At 38.0% G+C, this 19,918-nt stretch overlaps 2 protein-coding genes across 2 annotated transcripts; one reads left to right on the top strand and one right to left on the bottom strand.

The window, feature by feature from the left end:
- The first annotated feature begins 678 nt into the window (after window positions 1-678).
- LOC137720801 (uncharacterized) lies at window positions 679-3,779 on the top strand. The gene is made up of 4 exons (XM_068459909.1): window positions 679-842; window positions 1,872-2,098; window positions 2,175-2,282; window positions 2,758-3,779. Exons 1-4 carry the CDS (start codon window positions 817-819, stop codon window positions 3,447-3,449), a joined length of 1,053 nt encoding a protein of 350 aa, XP_068316010.1. The 5' UTR covers window positions 679-816; the 3' UTR covers window positions 3,450-3,779.
- A 114-nt stretch (window positions 3,780-3,893) lies between these two features.
- On the bottom strand, window positions 3,894-7,511 carry LOC137720800 (uncharacterized). The gene is made up of 2 exons (XM_068459908.1): window positions 6,909-7,511; window positions 3,894-4,942 (listed from the first exon to the last, which is right to left on the bottom strand). Exons 1-2 carry the CDS (start codon window positions 7,367-7,369, stop codon window positions 4,306-4,308), a joined length of 1,098 nt encoding a protein of 365 aa, XP_068316009.1. The 5' UTR covers window positions 7,370-7,511; the 3' UTR covers window positions 3,894-4,305.
- Window positions 7,512-19,918: the final 12,407 nt, after the last annotated feature.

Here is a 19,918-nt window from a genome sequence, read left to right as displayed (position 1 = left end):
GTAATGATTTGGGGATGAACAGATTAGAGAGAACTATATAAAATTGAAATAAGCACTCGGGAACCATGACGATTGTGAATCGAGAGGCGTAGGCGGTGAAGAAATCAATGGGAGACTGAGAAGAAGAAATCCATGAGACAGAAGGAGATGAGAGGAGAAGGGGTGGTGAGAGAGTCGAGGAGATCCATAATGGGAAGGCGAAAGGGGAGAGGGAGAAGAGAGAGAGAGAACAAATCAAACCAAAACAAAACAAAAACTGTGGGTTGAGAGGAAAAATGTTTTTTGGTCTGTGTGAATACAGCATCATAAGCGAAGAGGAAGAAAGGAGAGTGAAAATGTGTGAGGTGGTAAAATCTGGAGCATTAAATTAACTCAACATGAAATCAATGGTTAGAATAATATGAGGGGATGGAAGGAAGGGAATGAAAAATGAGAGGGCAGACAATCTTGGTCCCATGATGAAAAGGTGATGTGGCATAAAAAACGATGCACTAAAAAAAAAATGTAAGAAGTTATGTCCGGGTATTTTTTATTGGAAAAATTTGAAATAGATCTAATTTTATAAATTACTTTTTAAAATAGATACAATTTTTAGTTACTTTGAATCTATATAAAAAAAACCTCTTTTTTATTTTAGAAGTAAATAAGCAAAAAGGCCGCCATTTCAAAACCCTCCTCACCCACAAGTCTGTAGTGTAATATAACCTGTATTTTGTTTTGTTTATACAAAGGGAAAGCAAAAAAGGGAAAACAAAAATGGCGGACTGACTGAGTCAGTTGCTTAAATTCTCAGAAACCCTAATGGCTACACTGTAAATGGACGAACCCAATGACCGAACGAGGTATGCCTTTATTTTCTTTTGCTTCGAATGATAGATTAGATAATAGCAGTCTCTTTCTCTCGTCTGTCGTCTCTGTGTGTGTGTAAATTCGAAATTTTAATCGATATTTTTGGTTAATGTTGGTGGATTTCATTTCAATTTTGAATTGGAGTTGTAGGTTTTCGTCCCTGGATAGTTTTCGGGAATTATTTTAATTTGACGTCTTAAACGAATGAGGTTTTGTATTATATTATCAGACCCAGACTGCAAAATTTCTTGTGCATTCTTATTCAAAGGAAAAACTTTCTATTCTCTTCCGAGCTGACATTTGGGCGGGCAACTTGTAATTGCACTGTTGCTTGATTTGGTAGATTGTAATCGTATGAATGTAATATATAATCTTCAGTTTTCATTATATAACTGACAATCGAGGAAGACGCTCTATGTATTTCTGGCAAAATTCAAATTAGCTACATATGACATCGCTACTTTCTGATTTTTCTAAGACATTCCTCCCAATCCCACATTCCTACCTGCCATGTGACCATTTGCATTCCTTTGTTTCCAATTTTTAAACTGAGTAACCATATTGTGGAGGAAAAAATGGAAAATTCTTGAGGCCATCTTTTGCCTAGAAACCATTTAAGGCTTAAACCGTAGTTTTAATGCCCAAATTCCTAAACTTAAAACATCAATTAAGCTTTAGACAATTGCGCTTTGACTTTTGTTAAATTGGCAATCCTTGGGCATTGGACAATCACGTCCTCCAGAATATTCACAAGATGTACCTTGGGAGGAACTTACGGGCAGTGAAATTAACCACGTGTTTGTTGATTTCTACATCCAGTCATTTTAGTAATTCTAAATCTTTCATGTGAAAATCTGTGAGGTTACTGTCTTCTCTGTTTCATTTGTCTTGCTTAGTATTCATGCATCAGTGATTGCAATTTTCATGTCAAGATTGATTAACTTCTCTTTCCTGATCCAGTTTTACCTAAGACGATGTCTTTCATGTGGATAGCATGGAAATTTGGTATATTCTTGACATAGGTCATTCTTGGATGATTCAGAATTTTTTCCTCCGACACCACTAGCTTTTAAAATGAAACCAAAAACAACTGCTGTTCCTAGAGTTCAGAGATCCAAACCTTTTCAGGGCGATGGACCTAATTGGGTTCTTATTGCTGGTGGTGCCTTGTTAAGTACGTTGTCAATTCGTCTTGGTTACAAGCTAAAGCAAGCGCTTGACACAAAGCCCCAAGAGAATGCTAGTAATGGTTCGAATGTTACTTTAATGTGTATAGCTTTTTCATTACAGTGACTCCTACCTTTTAACATTGTTGTCAATTTCAGGAAGTGGAAAATCCTCTGACCGAAGGAAGTCTGCAGGTTGCTGTGTGCACTCAAACATTTATTCCTTTAAACAACAAAATGATGGTGGTTGCTTTAATTGCATGTCAGGTATGGAGTACTAAATTCTTGACTTGGAATTTCTGAGGGTCTAAACAAGTAATTTCCATTCAGGATTCAAAATTAGTTTTGGCCAGTTGTTGATTACCTTCATTTGCATAGTTCTCCTTTGGGTGTGAAAGGTTATATGATATATCGTGAGATACAACCATATTGAAAAAGAAGACAATGAGAAACTCAGTGTTCAGTTTTTAATGTTGCACCTTAATCAAACTTGGCTTTGTTGAGAATAACAGCAGTTAAACTCTTTCCGAAGAGTGAGGCTGAAGAACTGTATGGAAAGATTTGTTGTCAAACAGCAATCTGTAATTGGATTGATGCTAGTTGAGTTATTTGAATTGCGTTATGTTTGATGCAATTTATTTGCAGCTCTCCCTTATTGTTTTGTGTGCAATAGCTTGATATATTATTTGACAATCCATTATAATAATCTGGTTGTTTCATATATGTAATGGGTTTCAAATAGGAACTGAGGGCATGATGGAGATGAAGTGCCTGCCCAATGACCAGATGCTGGCTGAATCTGATGGAGCCCTGCCTTTAGTCATGGTTCCAGCCCCTGAATTTAACAAGGAGAATGGCATTGTCTGGGCATCTTCTCCTGATCGCCTTGAGTTACCTCCAAAGCCATTCCTCCACTATTCAAACTGCTCAGATTCTCCATGTGTTTCAGAATCTGGGTCCGACATCTTCAGTAAGCGGGAAGTAATACAAAAACTGAGGCAACAACTGAAGAGAAGAGATGACATGATATTAGAGATGCAGGATCAGATTGTAGAGCTGCAGAGTTCACTGAATGCGCAGCTGGCACATTCAACCAATCTACAGTCACAACTTGATTCAGCAAACAGGGACTTTTTTGATTCTGAGAGAGAAATCCAAAGGCTTAGGAAGGCAATTGCTGATCACTGTGTGGGACATGCGAGCCCCAATGACAGATCATCCCATGTCACTATTTGGCAACCTGAAGAAAGAAATGGTCATGTGAATGGATTTCCTGACGGAGAAAGCAACTTCAATGCAACTGAAAGAGGAAGAGGGGACAAAGAGAGGGTTGAGATGCTCAATAGGGAAGTAGGAGAATTGAAGGAGGTAATGGAAGGAAAGGAATACTTGCTACAGAGCTCCAAGGAGCAAAAAGCAGAGCTTTCGTTGTAAATCAAAGAGTTGCAGCAGAGACTGAATTCTCAACTCCCCAATATTTTGTAGGAAATTTTTCGTTTTTGTGTATTCTTTTGCTTGTTTTGTGATACGAGGTTTCCTGCTCATAAGCATCATTTTCCTCCCTCTCCTTGCCATACCTAGTTTAGCTTAATTTTTTGATGACTGTCTTTGTGCATTTACGCGGGATGAATGAGATTTTGGTGTCTGGAGTGGCAAAAGTTTGGCTGGTGGTGGGAGGGTAAAGAGATGCCTTTCCCGTAAATGTTGTGGTCCTTTCCTACCTCCATTGGTTATTTCTATTTTTGTTGCAATTGCCGTGTCCAAACCTTGTTATGACCATAAACCTTGGTCCTGCAAACGAATGGTGAAGTTCAAACTTCAGACCTAGAGAAGAAAATTACGCAATTCCCAATATCAAAATACAATAAATGATCAAAATAAAGAAAGCTCAATTCTCTCAAAGGACATTCTGCGCAATCCCAGATTTCAAAATACAAGAAATGATCAAAATACAGAAAGTTCAATTCTCTCAAAGGAGAACCTTTTTAATCTAATGTCCATTATTTCCTCTTCTGTGACAGCGTGGAAGGTGCGATCCACTAATATAACTAGGTATAAAAGCTATCCATCTTCCATTGTAACTGCAGTATGTAGCTTCATTGGTCTTTTCCCCTATGAGTGATTCAAATTTTAAAACAAGCATTTCTCCAATTCTCATGCCGCATGAAACACACAACAATTCCATGACAACCGATGCCAATTCATTTGCCATGTAAACGGAACGGGCCTTCCTGTTTATTAACAGCTTCTCTGTCCGTGATCAAGCATGATTTGCCAAGACCTCTATTGGTTAACGAGTGTTCAAATCAAACTCCCCAACTTCACGCCAGCCGTCCTGCATGCCCGTGGATCCATTCTCAGTCTCTTCATCATTTAAAAAATCCTCACACGGCTCCTTCTCATCTCTTTGCACATTATTTCCCCATCCATTTATCATCTCTTCTTGGTTAACCCCATGTTCCTGCTCTCTCATGTCAAGCCCAATCGAAACGTCATTGCCTTGAGACCCAAGTGCACTTGGCCTTATTGGGGCCCGAGCTAACATTTCAGCATGTGCTTGTGACTCAACCCGAGCTTGCTCTGCCTGAGCAATTGCTGCCATTCGTAATTTAGCTTCCCGGCCAGCTTTCTCTCTTGAATCAAACTCTGCTTTCAATTCCAGACACGTCCTTTTTTCTTCTTGGCAAAGAGCCTGCTCAATCATAAGTCTCTCTTCGGACCGAAATTCCCCCAAAGCTCGCTTACGGGAAATTATGTTAAAGGCTAGTGCCTGTTTCTCAAATGTTGCTGTAAACTCTGCAACTTTAGCAGATATGTTGTGATCCCACTGCTGAGAGCGAGATGGAATTGTGCCTGTGGTGTCAGAGTCGAGGATTCTGTCATCCTCCTCTGCCTCATAATCTGCCACTACATGATAAGGCAGCAACCTGCCAATTTAAGAGGAGAATAGATATAAGAAAGCCACAGAAGTGCCACAAATTCTCAAAAGTTCAAGCATAAGCAATTTAAATAAACACCTGGAAATAAAGCTTACCACTTTCAACCATCATTTGGGAATGATTCAAGTTAGAAGTAGGTACCACCATCTTAAAGATAAAATGGTCTACAACTTTGTCATTATCCTTATTCATAAATATCAACCACGCCAACTGCTAATAAGTGTCAAAAACATATAGGCCAGGTTCGGGGGACACACATCAACACATTTCATACTATTAGATCTGAGCACATTAAATGGTTTAGATCACTCCCAACTCCCCAGAGAAAAGGAGAAAAGAGGGGAAATATAACTATAGGGACAAAAGAGCATATAATCCAGCTGCACTCACATCCACAACCAACCTCTTTGACTCGAGACGACATTTCATCAACTGCGTGGAGCAGTATGCAGACTAACAAATGAAGAGTAATAAGAAAGTTAATGGTAAATGAACTTAGAGCCCAAGGCAACAAGTAATGATGACTAACTTTGCTTAATCCATCTATTCTATAGGGCGTAATAGCTGTAAAGGGTAATGTTTATATGAAACACAAGATTAAAGGTCTTTATATTCATCTCCTAATATATACTGTTCGGCTACCACAAGATTACACACACCCCCCCCCCCCCCCCCCCCCCCGCCTTTTTCTCTCTCCTCTCTCCCAGGGAATGAGTCCAGGGTATGACTCTGTTATGAATTATAGGTGCTACTTTAGGACATAATGACACAATGCTAAAAAGAATTTATTGTACAGTAGTTGTGAAATTAAAATGAGTGCGACATCAGTTTAGACACAATCCTAAATAATCCAAAAACCCATACAGAAATGTCCACAAGACTAGATAAACTTGTAATTATTTTGAAGTATCCATTAGCGCTGCTTAGGCATGTTGAATAACCTTCTACATGACTTCAATGGAAGTCATCTTGGTTCCTCATCCATTAGTGATAACATTCTTTTGAACAGAGAGATCATGGGTTAGACGAGGGGAGGGGAAAGTGAAATTTTTTTTTTTTAAAGAAAGAAACGATATTTTAAGACAATAAAGTTACACAAGTGGACAAGAAGTCCACAAGAGAAAAAAAAAAAAACTGAAAACAAAAATGAACCCCCTTCCCAAGTGGACAAGAACTCCACCCAAAAAAAAAAAAAAAAAAACCTCAAAACGTAAGAGAGAAAACAAAAATGAACCCCCCACAAAAAAAAAAAATGAAAACAGTTAAGAAAACTGAAGGAGCTAACTGACAGCAGCTTTCCAATCAAGCCAAATAACTAAAAAGGGCAAAGTTTTTAACATCTGTTGAAACTGAAGCCCATAATGAAGACCAGAAACGAATTTTCTCCCATATGTCCTCTCTGCTGATATCAATATCATAAGGTGCAGAAGATAATATATCTAAGCGAATCTTTTATGCAAAAATAGTAACTCTCTCGTGTCGATAAAAGGTGAAGCACATGAAGTCAATCAAAAAAATCAGAAACTGTAAAACTATGTCCTATTAATTGCAAAGCAGCATGGAATATGTAAAGCAAAGACAGAGAGGGTTTGCTTCAGGGACATGATACTGAAAAACCACACGTACAAAGGGAAAATCAAGTTCAAGGTACTGACACGGACATAAAATTGATAACAATGTGAGAATGTGTTGCTAGCAGATATCCTGGAATAGGTAAAGGGGTGATGTGTGAGAGCAAGGATTCTTCCATTACCCAACAAATTAGCAATTGCCTCAACAATATATGTAGTTGGTCTATCATGTTTGAATTAAGTCGTAATTTTCAATAAAAAAAAAACCATTTGCAAATTAGGGATAAAGATATCAGGACCTAAATTTGTGTAACAACTACCGAAACGTAAAGGAACCCAATGATTTCAACGAGATAGAAACCCTAATCAGTGAAAAAATTAACCTCTCGCAGGCGTCTTCGAGCGAAGAGAAGGGACGCTTGAAATCGGGATGGCAGACCCGCCAGGCGTCCTGGTACGCCATCTGTAGCTCCGCCTGGTTCCCGGGTCGGATCACCCTCTGCTGTTGCTGCTGTTGCTGCTGCTGCTGCTGCTGCTGGGGCTGTTGGGGCTGCTGCTGCTGCTGCTGCTGGGGGTTGGCAACAGGATTTTGTTGGAGATTAGGAGCGGAATTAGGGTTAGGGTTAGGCTGGAGATTTATGGCTCGGAGTGGGCGCAAATGGGCGTCGATGTTGGAAGGGAAACGGGAAATGGCAGCGGCCTGTTGGGCTTGTTGCTGTTGCCTTTGCATTTGTTGTAAAAGCAATAACTGTTGCTGGTTATGTTGATGGTGCTGCTGCTGCTGTTGCTGTTGCTGCTGTTGTAGCAATAGATGCTGCTGCTGCAATGCCTTCTCCTCTTCCATGCCTAGCCTGGATCTCTTCACCTGCGACTGCGAGGACTGCTTTTTGGCTGATAATATGTCAGTCCACCTTCAGCAGCTCAAGAGATCGATGTTGAGTCCTCTTTCGACGATGCACTCGGCCTCTCAGCCTCGATTCCGCCCTTTCTACCCCACTTCCTTTTATACAGGCTAGGCAAATTTACACAAATGACACTGGACCCTTCAACCCTAAAAAGTTCAAATTTATATTCACCACTTATGAATCGTTCGCTAGATTATATTATCTTATCTCAATTTCATCCGTTGAAAGATGCATATTCTCACTTCGCTCTTTAAAATAATTTGATTTTCATGTACAACACATCAATTTACCTATCGCTAATTAGTAAATTAGTATCATACAATTTAAAAACAAAAAAAAATTTGAAAATTTCACCTACCAGTGCCTATGAACGTTTAATCAATTCAAAATTTTAATTCTTATAAAATTTAAAGTAATAATTAATTAACCAAATTGCAATAAATTACAAACAAACACAGTCAAATGTTTCATCACATAACAAGGAGCATTTTAAGATTATAAAATTTTGTAATCTAAGTCATAAAGCAAATTTAATGAATTTTTTTTTGTTTTTTTATCACAAAGTCAACTTTCATTAAAATAAAAACTAGTGCAAGGCCCAAAAAAAACTGGGTAAACAACTACAGGAAAAATAAAAACCCAAGCAAAATGAAACCAACAATCCAAGATACAATGGGAGGCTCACATAAACTTAGGCCCGAAGACAGCAAAAAATAGGCAATAAAAAAATCCTAATCTCCAACAGCAAAGACCACATTGCCGCCGCCGTCACGTCTTCGGAGGAAGCCAAACTCCAAACCGAAAAAGTAAACACTAGATCCAATTCTCCTTCACGAGCCCCTGCAAATATATACAAACAAAGTATCATACGGGTAGAGGGTGAGGCTAATGTATGCTGTTTTGGGGGGGGGGGTGGGGAGTGAAGGAGGGGAGTGATATTGGTATCTCATTCCTGATTGGAGCCTGCCTATCCAAGTACATGGTGGGGTGAGGATGTAGTATCACAACTAAGGAGGAGGGAGAACAGAAAATTAAAAGACAGATTACAGTAAAAGTAGGCAAAAGATGCTAGATAAGGGGCAAGAAGTTCAAATCTAAGACAAGCTCAGAGAATAGTTGAGATCTAGCCCATGGAAAATTGAGATAAACTCAGAGAGAACCAAGAAAAAAACAAAAGAAAGAGACTGGAAAAAGGAGAGGAATAGATGAATGCAGGGAGGGGGATGGAGCAGAGGAAGTGAGATGGGAGGAATAGAAGAAAAAGGCAAAGGAAGGAAGGAGAGAAGAAGAGAAGGAGAGGATGAGAATGGAAGAAGGAGACTGGAAAAAGGAGAAAGTAGCGGGTTGCCGCCTACCCAAACAAGAGCAAAGGGCGGCGGCTGAAAATTGAAGCCGAAGAACACCTACAGCCTTGTACCTAACTAGGCTCTCCCTTTCTCTCCCTAGAGCAGCCGTAGAAGCATAAAGATCTTAATGTGGTGGGGATAAAGCTGGTAAAGCCGCGGTCGGGTGTGGAGATGGAGAAGCTGCTCTTGTTGCTGCCTTGGTGGGGATGAGGTTGGTAAAACGTTGAGATCTTTATGTATTTTTCATTTTTCTTATGTAATTAATTCATTTTTAGATATGTTGTTTTGATTTTCTTGAGTTTACAGTTTAATGACGGATATTGATTGAGCCCGACATCTTTTACGCTACTTGCTAGTTATGATGATAGCATTTTACCATACGATGATTTTTCGGAGACATGTTCACAACCAGGAAGATCGATCTCTCGCTCTTGTTTGAAAATTTCTTACAAACCAAGATTAGTTTGATGACGCTAGATGGTTGCTAATCTATGGTTTCAAATTTTTTTATTCGAATTAATCGTTTCTTTTTCATTCTCAATACTGAATATTTACAACACATCACCAAACTACATGGCTTGATTTCTGCGTTGTTTATTAATCAACTGCACTCAGAAACAAATTGCATAGATTCTACTGAATGACCTCTGACGGATAATAAAAGAGGATAAGTGATGCAGAAACAAGACTTCACAAGGTCAGTCAATCATCCTCCTTGAATTCCATACATAGAGAAGCCCAAAACCCTAATTGAAACTTTCGGGATCGGTTCGGAGATTTCGAGAATTTCGGTTTGAGCATTTTTCGGTCCAATTTCGGGATGGGATTAGGATGGTTCAGGATGTCGGGCATTTTTTCCACCCCTATATATGCTCCATGGGGGTGCTTCAATTTGGTGTTGATACAGGCAATAACCTCATTTTAGTTAGATTCAAAAACTACTTGCTCGTAGTTTTGCTGCACTTCAAAGTTGAGGACGTGTACGGCAGTTTTGGCCTCTACTTCAAGGTAGGGGTGGGTTCAAAAATTCGAAAACAAAAAAAAAATCAAATTGAAAAAGGAAAAACTGAACTGAACCAAACCGAATTTTATTAGTTCGGTTTCGGTTTTGAAGGTTTGAAAACTGAACCGAATCCCTTTACACTTTATGAATGTATGCCCATGATATTTCTTTTGTGAAACTTTGTCGACAAGTTTTAAACTAAGCCTAAGGCTTTTTCAATGAGCATATATGGTTCAATTAGGGAGGATATTCCATTGGTTATAGAATAAAGTTTTGGAAGGCTTTGGAACTTGCAAAAGCTTCTCTATCTGTTTGCTTTTATAATGGATACGGTGATCAATTTTTTTTTTTGCAATTGATGTTATTCATAGAATAATATTGGTTTATATGATCTTATATATGTCCAACTAACTTCTCACTTTCTCTATTTTCTTATTATTACTCTACCAATGCAAGCCTATTTTCTAAATTCCATATTAAAAAAAGATCAAGTTTTATATAATAAGAAAAATCGAAACCAAAAAAAAAAAAAAAAAAAAAACTGAAAGAAAATCGAACTGAACCCAACCAAAGTTTTAGTTTGGTTTCGATTTTGACAAAAAACCAAATTGAATGAAACCGAACCCATCCCTACTTCAAGGGCAGACCCAACAGTAAAGGATCTGGCCAAGCCCTTAATCGTAATCCTATTAGCATTTCTAACAATTACCCCAAAACCTTCTACCAAGGTGGTAGAAGACCAGGCCACGTCAAAATTAATCTTCATAGTGTCACTTGAAAGAGAGCACCTATCAGGTGAAGCGATCCATGATTGGGATTTCACCGCATCAATAATCTAAGCTATCGGGATATCAATCTCCTGTTGGAAATGTATTAGAAAATATGGGAAAAACAATATAATTTCCAATGATAATAATCATAAAGAAATTCACAACATGAATTATATGTGAGATTAATATAAGTAACTAGAGATAAAGTTAGAAAAACTAACAAACTTGAGGATTGAGGCTTGTATGAATGCAATGTTCTAAAGATAGAATTTCACCCCTACTCTTGTGCTTGTAGTTCGATAGGCGACCATCTCCCAGGATTCAACAATCCATAATCCGAAGTCAAAGCACTTCAATCTTCGGATTTTGGCAAACTTTATATATTCCGTATTTTCAAGATACGACTCGGAACTTAACACACCAAGCATAAGAGAAACAAAGTGAGGAAACCCTATTTCTCAAGAGTAAAAATTAACTCTAATTTTCTATACCTACAATGCCATGGTTCATGAGGTTAAATAAAGCCGAAGATATTGATTGACGAAGGGATGCATGCATACATCTTTTAGATGGCACCATTTAATACGTCCATACTCATTACTCAATGTGACGCCACTTTGTATAAGATGGCACCCACTTCATGACAAATACAGTTTGATACAAACGGTTAAAAACATTTTTCATTCAAGTATTGAATTAAATATTATAAATATTAATATTATTCTACATATATAAAGGGAGAAGGTCAAATAAATGAAGCATTTCAAAATGCCAAGAAAGCCCCTTTGTTTTTTTCACAATTAAAATCCAGAAAAATCGAAAAATGAGGATAAACTGGTAAAAACAAAAAAACTGTGTTGAAAGAAAAAAAATAAAAATAAAAAGTAAATACGTGCTAAAAAAGACGTACGAGGAACCAATTGACAGTTTACTAGCAATTTCACCCCTAAAGATTTTGCGCCAGCATCCAGCCCATTTATCCACTCAGTGAACAGTGCTAGACCCCAATGAACAGTAATAGACCAAATAGAACTCCATCCCTAAAACTAAATAGCCTAGTCAATTTTATTAAATATTATTATTATTTATTATAAAATAATAATTTGATTTATTAAAATATTATCAATTTTATTAAACCCTATTTAATCCACCGTTCCCACTCCCCCTCAACCTCACCATGTCGCGCCGCTCACCAATCAATACTCAATCTTCGACCAAGAACTCAACACCCAGGGCTTCAACCTCCACTGCATGATCGCAGAGCTCAACCTGGATCACCTCAACAAGGTGTTCGTGGCCATCGGGTTTTCGAAGCGGGACCTGGAGAAGATCTGGACGACACTGGAGCACACGGACCTGTTGCTGTGGATGGAGTACAGGAAGATGAAGCGGCCAGCGGTGTTCGTGAGGTCGACGGGAGACGGCCTCCAACTCAAACTTCCTTCTACCACCACGCTGGCGTCAGATGAGCCGGTCCCAAGGTCTGTCACTTTTGTGCTGCCTGGAGACCAGCTTGGGCAAGGTGCCAGGCAATCCCGTGGGATAGAGAGACTTCCTTAGGTGCCGGGCCATTTTTTTGGCTGTGTGCCGGCCTATCCCACCCCCGGTGGAACTGCTCTTAGAGATTCCCACGATCTGGACTGAGTTTATTGGGAGGTTCAACAGTAACTACCCACACCCCATTAATATTTAGAGATGAATAATCGGAAGGAAATCCATTTTCGTTTTCAGCAAATTAGTGCGTGGTTTCCATTCATTCCAAACAAAAAAGGATTGAAAAAATCAGTCACAAATCTCCTTCTTTGTTGTTGTCGTTCTGGGTTTTGTGCTCTGCATGCAAGGGGCTTTTCAAAATCAAGTACACCACTTTCTGAATTATGTATTTTGTTTATTGCATTGATTTCAAATGGACTTTTGATTAAGACAAATTAGATCAGAAAAGTCTCCTGGCCGTTGCTCCTCCTCCATTCTCTCTTCCCGATCGCGATATTTAAGTAAGTTTTCCATTTTGTGCAAATCCCTAACCCCAACTTTCATTACTATTTAGATTTCGATTTCAACTTTTCATTCAACAAAATGCATGCTTTAAGGGTTTCTCAACCTTAATTTAATTATTCTTCATCCATTTTCACCAATTTATGTCACTAATTTGGTCCATCTCTCAAACAGAAAAGGATTGAAAAGGAATTTTGATTTAGACAAATTAAAGCATGTTTATCATCTTAAATAACAATAAGAGGCTCAGTAGGTTACCACATGTTCCTATAAGGCTTTCCCTCAACTGGGTTATCTTTCTTCCTTTCGTTTCAAGATTCGGTTGAAAGGGATAAAAAAACAATGCAGTTACTCAAGGTTCTATTCGGAATCATTGTTAATGCTGTGTTTCTTCGTTTTTACAGAGAACGAAACTACTCTCTTCCTTTTCTTCACACCCACGTTGATAGCATTGATCTTTAACAGTTAAAGTTGAGGTCTCATCTACCTTTAGTCCCTCATCAATAATTTTTTTGCCATCCCTTTTGTAAATTTATTTTTGTTTGCTCAGTGTGACGATTTCAAGGCATGCTTTAGTTTACAATCTTTTTCTCCTTTTTCAGTGTATGTATCAATTTTCAGCACCTTAGTGTGTGGTGAACATTCATTCACATATCCCCTTTTTTATGCATGCAGGGGGTCGTGGGGGGCTTCCAACATCAAGGTATGGCAATTTTTATTTCAATGGATTTTGTTTCCATTAGGTTTTCAAATTATTTGTATTCGGTGCGGGCGGTGGAGATAAATGTGATCTAGTGTTGTGTGGGCGAGACATTGTAGGGTCAGTAGTTTGAAAATTTTCCTTTTATTATATTAAAAACTTGAACTAAACTCTTACTGGGTTTGTGCTTCAGATTTTTGTCTTGCCAAGACTTTCTACTATTTTGACTTCTTTGAATTTCGTTATCTGAATTCTGTTCTCTGAATTTGGTTACGTAAATTGTGCCTAATATTTGATGTGGCCGGTGGCTTTGTATGGCTAGCTAGTGTTATTTGGGGGTGTTTTTAGTTATAATGGGAGACAGGGCACATTAGTTATATATGTGCTCCTGAATTGATTAGGATTAGGATAGCAGAGTTTTTGCTAATTTATGCGTTTTTATTCTTTGTAGTATTATAATCGTCCTCTGTATATTGGGACTAAATTGAATAATGATGCTTCCTTTTCTTCTCAGTGAAAACACATACCAAAGCAACAAAGCTATGGTGGTGGGATATGAATGTGTGATATGAATTAGTTTGCCAAAGTTCACTGTAAGTAGATTGCACATATTTAATTCTCTGGGATATTGTAACTGTATTTTGGTTCATACTGGGGAATAAATTGATTCTAATTACAGCCTTTCTGATGGTCACTATCAGTTCTCGCATATATTGGGCAATGCAGTTTTGTTCTTTATCAGTAGTAGGGACATACTAAGTCATGATTGTTACAACCTCTGACAAGTCTGACCTTGAACTTTCTTTTTGCTTATTTAGGTGAAGTTTGCAATCCAATACATGCGAAGAGCTATATAAAAAAAAAATAATGCAAATTTTGACATAATGAACGTGAACATCATTAAGGTATCCTATCCATAAGTATTTTTTCTATCTGTATCCTCTTAAACTTAATTTATCTTTATCATTTTCCTCATAACACTACATTAGGGGAGCATCATGATCCTTGTTATCATTAAAACAGATGTGTGATACATCTAATGATCTTTATTATCATTAAGACTTAGATCTTATCTAATCATTCTACATTCGAATTCCGGCCAATAACTGGAATCCCCAATCTAAGCAACTCAACATACGTGTCTGCAAAGAGAATCAAATATGTCGTGAGCTGTATTTTGTGGTATTATAAGGATAAGATGATATATATGCCTCCGTTTTTCTCGACAAGAAACTGAGATTGTATGATGCGGTTGAAGACGCCAACGTAAATGCAACAGAAAGAAGAGGGACAAATAAAGAATAGAGACATTACCTCCCTTCGGTTCTGTTAATTGGTACCTTTCTCCTATTTTTCATTTTTTTATGGACGAATACATATCCATCATTCCTATGTACAATAAGAATAACTATGTATTTCATGTATCACCATTCTCTTGGCCTGGAATCTTATTTGGATAGTCCTGCTTCTGTACGAAGTTCTTTCTTATATGATGTTTTGTGTTTTATTGCACTCTAGAGTTAGGTGTATGAAAACACACAATTTTTTTTTCTTTCCACCTCAAGTGACAAATTTGTAAACAACCATTAATTGAAAAAAAAATCAACTGTTTTAATGGCCTCACCTAAAATGAATTTGTATTAAATTAAAAGTCAAAATTTGCACGTCACTTAAATTGGCACAAATTCAGCATTTGTAGTTGGCTCTAAGAACCTACTTTGGCCTAATTTTTCAGAAATAACCCATGTTTTTACAAACCAAAAGCTAAAGGAAGGACATCAAACTCAAGCCAATTTTTGGTGCTTCTTAATTTGACCGCTACCAAACAATCATGTGGTCAAAAGTAGAACATATTAATGAGCATTTCCGAATTGGGACATCATAGAGAATGCTCCCAAATTCCAACAACTGCAAATCCGACAAAAAATTATAATCAAATACCTCCCAAATTACCAACATGCACCTCCCCAAGTCGCATGTTTTTTTTTTTTTTTTTTTGAGTAATGTTATTCATACAATATTTTGTACCACATTTTCATACTATCTTAGGTGGCATTTGATGTGGACAGCCACATCATTTGAATTAATCAGATTTTTAAATTTAGTTCATTATTTAATAAACTAATAATTGAGAAAAACTAGTTAATTAAATAATGATTGAGGTATACGAGAAGTCTTTCTTCTTCATTTCCTTGGGTTTTGCAAAATTTTCAAATGATGTGGCTGTCCACATCATATGCTAGCTAAGGTGGTATAAAAACATAGTATGAATAACATAACTCTTTTTTTTTTTTTTTTTTTTTTGGAAACTCCCCAAGTCACTTGCTTAAAGCAAACATTATTTTGAAGGAAAACTAATGAAAATGGCTTGAACACTTTAAGTTTTAACGATAAGGACAAAATAAAGGGTAAAGTGAATAGTACCATGTTTGACTTTTTAGTGTAAAAATGTGGTTTTTCATTAAAGTGAATAGTACCACGAACTTTTCGTTAAAACTCTCTTCTTTTTATCCAAAACTACATCACAACAATGTCAGGATAAAAAAATCATGAAATAATTAAAGCATCACATCTGTCACATTTCCATTCAAGAACTGATAATTTCACCCTCGATACAAATGCATTTCATAATGTGGAATGTGACAGCCCGTCCCGGAAATTTAAAAACGTACGCGTGATAAGACGGTTTTGCCCCTAGTGCGTTTCCTTTACGTTTTGTGTTATGTTTTTGAGTTTTGTTGGCATGTTTTGGGCCACACACATTCTCCCACACTCCACACCTTTTTCTCCCTATTCCTGCACCCTGTCCCGAGCCCCATTCCTTTCCCATTTTCCTTGAAACGTACGGACACACACACAAACTCATCAAACCTCCACAGATCGAAGAAGGCTCGTGAGGCTCGTAGGAGTCCAACCATACCTTTTTCAGGTGAGAATACCTTCGTTTTCACGTCGAACTCACGATGCCCGATTTTGGTACTGTTCATGCACACGTAATTTCTCACGTTTTTGGGAATTTCAAGCTTGTAGGAAGCTTGGTGAGGTCCCTAGGAGGCTCGGGGTGGTTCGTTTGAAGGTTTTGGACGTCGAGATCACGAGTTTCAAGGTTGGCCGGAGTTGGGGTGATTTTTCAGGTGAGATTTTGTGGATTTTAGCACTTGAAAGTAGTATGATTGTGTTCCTCTAGTTCTAAGCTTCATTTTGGTACCAATTTTGTGAAATTTGGGTGAAAAACGAAGAAGTTACAAAGGTTTGAAATTTTCCCGATTTTCCGGCGCCGACGACGGCGCCGAAGCCTCATCGAAGAAGACGACGGAATATTCCTCACGCCGTTGACGGTTACCGTTAAAGATAACGAAATATTCCTGACGGCGTCAACTGACGCTGTCAGCGTGCCAGGCACGTGCCGGCGCGTGGCCGGCGCATGTGGCCGTGCCTTGGCCGGCGTGTGGGGGCGCGTGCGACGGTGAAAAATTATTTTAAAAATATGGGGATGTTCCTGAGGTTGAGTAGATCACGTTGGTGTATTCATACACCCCATTTGAGCATTGTATGAGAAGTTATTTCTTAGGTTTGGTTATGTGCTTTAAAATTAACGTTTTTGTAGTTGTTTCGCATATAGGTGATACCTATCCCGAGGACGAGCGTGGTCACTCGAGGCAGGGGGGTTATGACCCTTCCACATACCAGTGAGTGGGCTTTTGGTTTTCCGTATATACCTATATACTTATATTTTCCCAGAAAATGATTTGAAAGGTTTATTCGTTATATGCCATATATTATATTGCCATTTGTTATGCATAGTTACTTGCATTTATATATGTGTGTGTATTGGTGCTGCGGACGCACAGGTAAGTGCCAGGTGAGTGGTGATTTATATTTACGTTCAGTGGTGATTTTAGATGCATAGATAGCTCATAACCTGCACCCCCGGTGTTAGTGCTCCCGCCCAGAGTTGGGCACAGTCCTTCACGTGATGTTCACCTCCCGCACCACACACTCAGCTTGGATCCAAGTTAGGTGCACAGTCCTGTCGTACAGACCACTTTAGGTGGTTCCGACTCGTAGGTGACCCGCGATTATTCGCACAACCTTCACGTGATCGTAGCACTCGAGCGTTATTATGTATTACACCCAGGCCTGTCGTACATACCACTTTAGGTGGTTCCGACTTGTGTGCAGATTTAGTTAGTGAGATTGAGATTTGAGCTCTAGATTCAGCCGTACAGGTCACGTTAGGTGACTCCGACTGCCAGATACTATGACAGTGATATGATTATACCTGAGCACTTGCATTTTATTCTGAGGTTTTGGCACGACATATTCTTGAGCATGATTGGTATATATATATATATACTCTATTTTCTGGGAAGTATACAGGTTTTACGGCGAAGGGTTATAACTTATTTACTAAATGGTTTTCGAAAAGCTTTGTTTTTGCCCACTCACGCTTTGGTTTTGCGCCCCTCCAGGTTCTAGTTGGCTAGCACGTTTGGTGGTTTCCCAGAGGATTTCCCCGGCATATCTGACAGACGATCACCAGTGTAGGGCCACCTTTGGGTGTACTGTTGTTGCGTCGTTTTCTTTTGGACTGCTTTAGGCTTTATGCTCTGAACTCAGCGTCACACTTACGCTTGCACTTGTTATTACTTGGTGTAAGACTAGTTTTTATTTATTCGTACTATTTATATTACTATTTTATAAGCTTCCGCACTGTGCACATGGTTACGTCACCTTCACGTGACGCCCGACATGCCCTGGTCTCGATCGGGGTGTGTCATGGAAGCTGAGGCTAGGCCTTACATTTACCAGTTTAATATATTTGCAAAATTATATAATTTAGGAAGTGTTACAACATATAGTACTGCGGTACTTTATTGTATCCGTTAAATATCACAGAGTTCGAATTCAATGTTAGGTTCATGGTGTTTATTAATATTTTGAGATATAATTTCCATAGAGCATCCTCACAATTGTGCAAGATAATAGCGTCAATCATTGAATCCTGAAGAGCATCAAAGATATCTAGCCAGATGAGGTCTAATAGCATGAGAAAAAAGACAAGAAATTGCAAATGTAAGTGATGATCATACTGTGGCAGCCACCAGTAATACACAACAAAGAATTCATATACCTGATTATCCTGTTGAGTCAGAGCCCAGTTACATATAACAACCAACTCTTGGTATTCATTTTAATTTCAAAATTTTAAATTTATTCCATACTCATGCAACAAAAAAAATATCTAACTACAAAAATTTTAAATCATGTCTATACAACATGTAGGTCTTGATACTATACAAGAACGAGTTGATGTAAGTACCTATGATGCTGAGGCAGGCCCCAGTAATATACAACAATAAATTCATGGTATTTATTTAATCTTGAAGTTTTTTTTTAAATTTTGTTTCATACTAATGCCAAAAAAAAAAAAAAAAAAAAAATCTAATTTTGAACTTTTAAATATACAAGAAGTAGGTTCCAGTAATATACAAGAACAAGTTGATATGGATTACTATGGTGCTGAGGTCGACCCCAGTAATATACAACAACAATTCCCTGGTATTTATTTCAATTCCCTTTTTTGTATTTATTTCATACTTAAAACATTATGCAATTTTTTATATTTACTCATGTATAAATATTAGGAGGACATGCAAATAAAGCCAACCGTAATGTGCGCCAAAACAGAGCAAGAAGAAACCACAATTGTGCTAGAAATTATAATGAGAATCAAGGCATCCTAGGTTGTCAATTACCTGCTCCAACCACATGCCCATACTGTTATGCACAATTGTTTATTAGAGAAACAATGAATATGTGTTACTTGAAAGGAAGAATTGCTTTACCCCTAATACAGTCTCCACCAGAAATGGTTGCTCTTTTCTCTAACCAAACAAATGAGGGTAGACACTTCATGCAAAATATTCGAGCTTACAATCATGCATTTGCATTCACTTCAATGGGAGTACACGTGGATGAAAGAATAAATATTGGTGGTCGTGGGATTTACACATTTCGTGCTTAAGGTGCATTATATCATAAGATTGGTGGACTTTAACCAAATGAAGGGAACAATCCGCGATTTTTACAAGCTTATATATATGACATTGAACATGAAGTTGAAAACCGAATGTGTGAAAGTGAAGTTTTAGATAGACGTGTGGTTGAAAAGATACAACAGATGTTGAACAACCATAATCCTTTTGTTCATATATTGCGAAGTCTTGGACAACGCCAAGATTTGCCAAATTGTAAGTTGATCCTAAAAGAATAACCAATAGATCGGCGTCAATATAGTTTACCGTCAACATCGCAAGTTGCGGCAATTATAATAAATAGAGATAATGCCATAATTGCAAATGGAAGAGGTATTGTGGTGGAGACAATTAGTGGAAGACTTTCTCACATCCGAGACTATGTCGGATTTTATGATCCGTTACAATATCCACTATTGCTACCTTACGGTAAATATGGTTGGGATGTTAATAGTCGTGAAGATGGTGGAAGAGTAATAACATGTTGCGACTATTATGCTTATATGTTGCAGGTTTGTACCGATAACATAATTTACTTCCTATCAGTAGATGAATGATGATTCTCATATTAAAAGCAATATATGAAATTTGCTTTTGCAGATACGCCTTAATGGATCATTACTTTTGCTTCGAGGT

The sequence above is a fragment of the Pyrus communis genome, chromosome 16 (assembly GCF_963583255.1).
Source record: "Pyrus communis chromosome 16, drPyrComm1.1, whole genome shotgun sequence".
Taxonomy (NCBI): Eukaryota; Viridiplantae; Streptophyta; class Magnoliopsida; order Rosales; family Rosaceae; genus Pyrus; species Pyrus communis.
The sequence above is the reverse complement of the archived record's forward strand: the minus strand, read 5'-3'. Positions and strand labels throughout refer to the sequence as shown.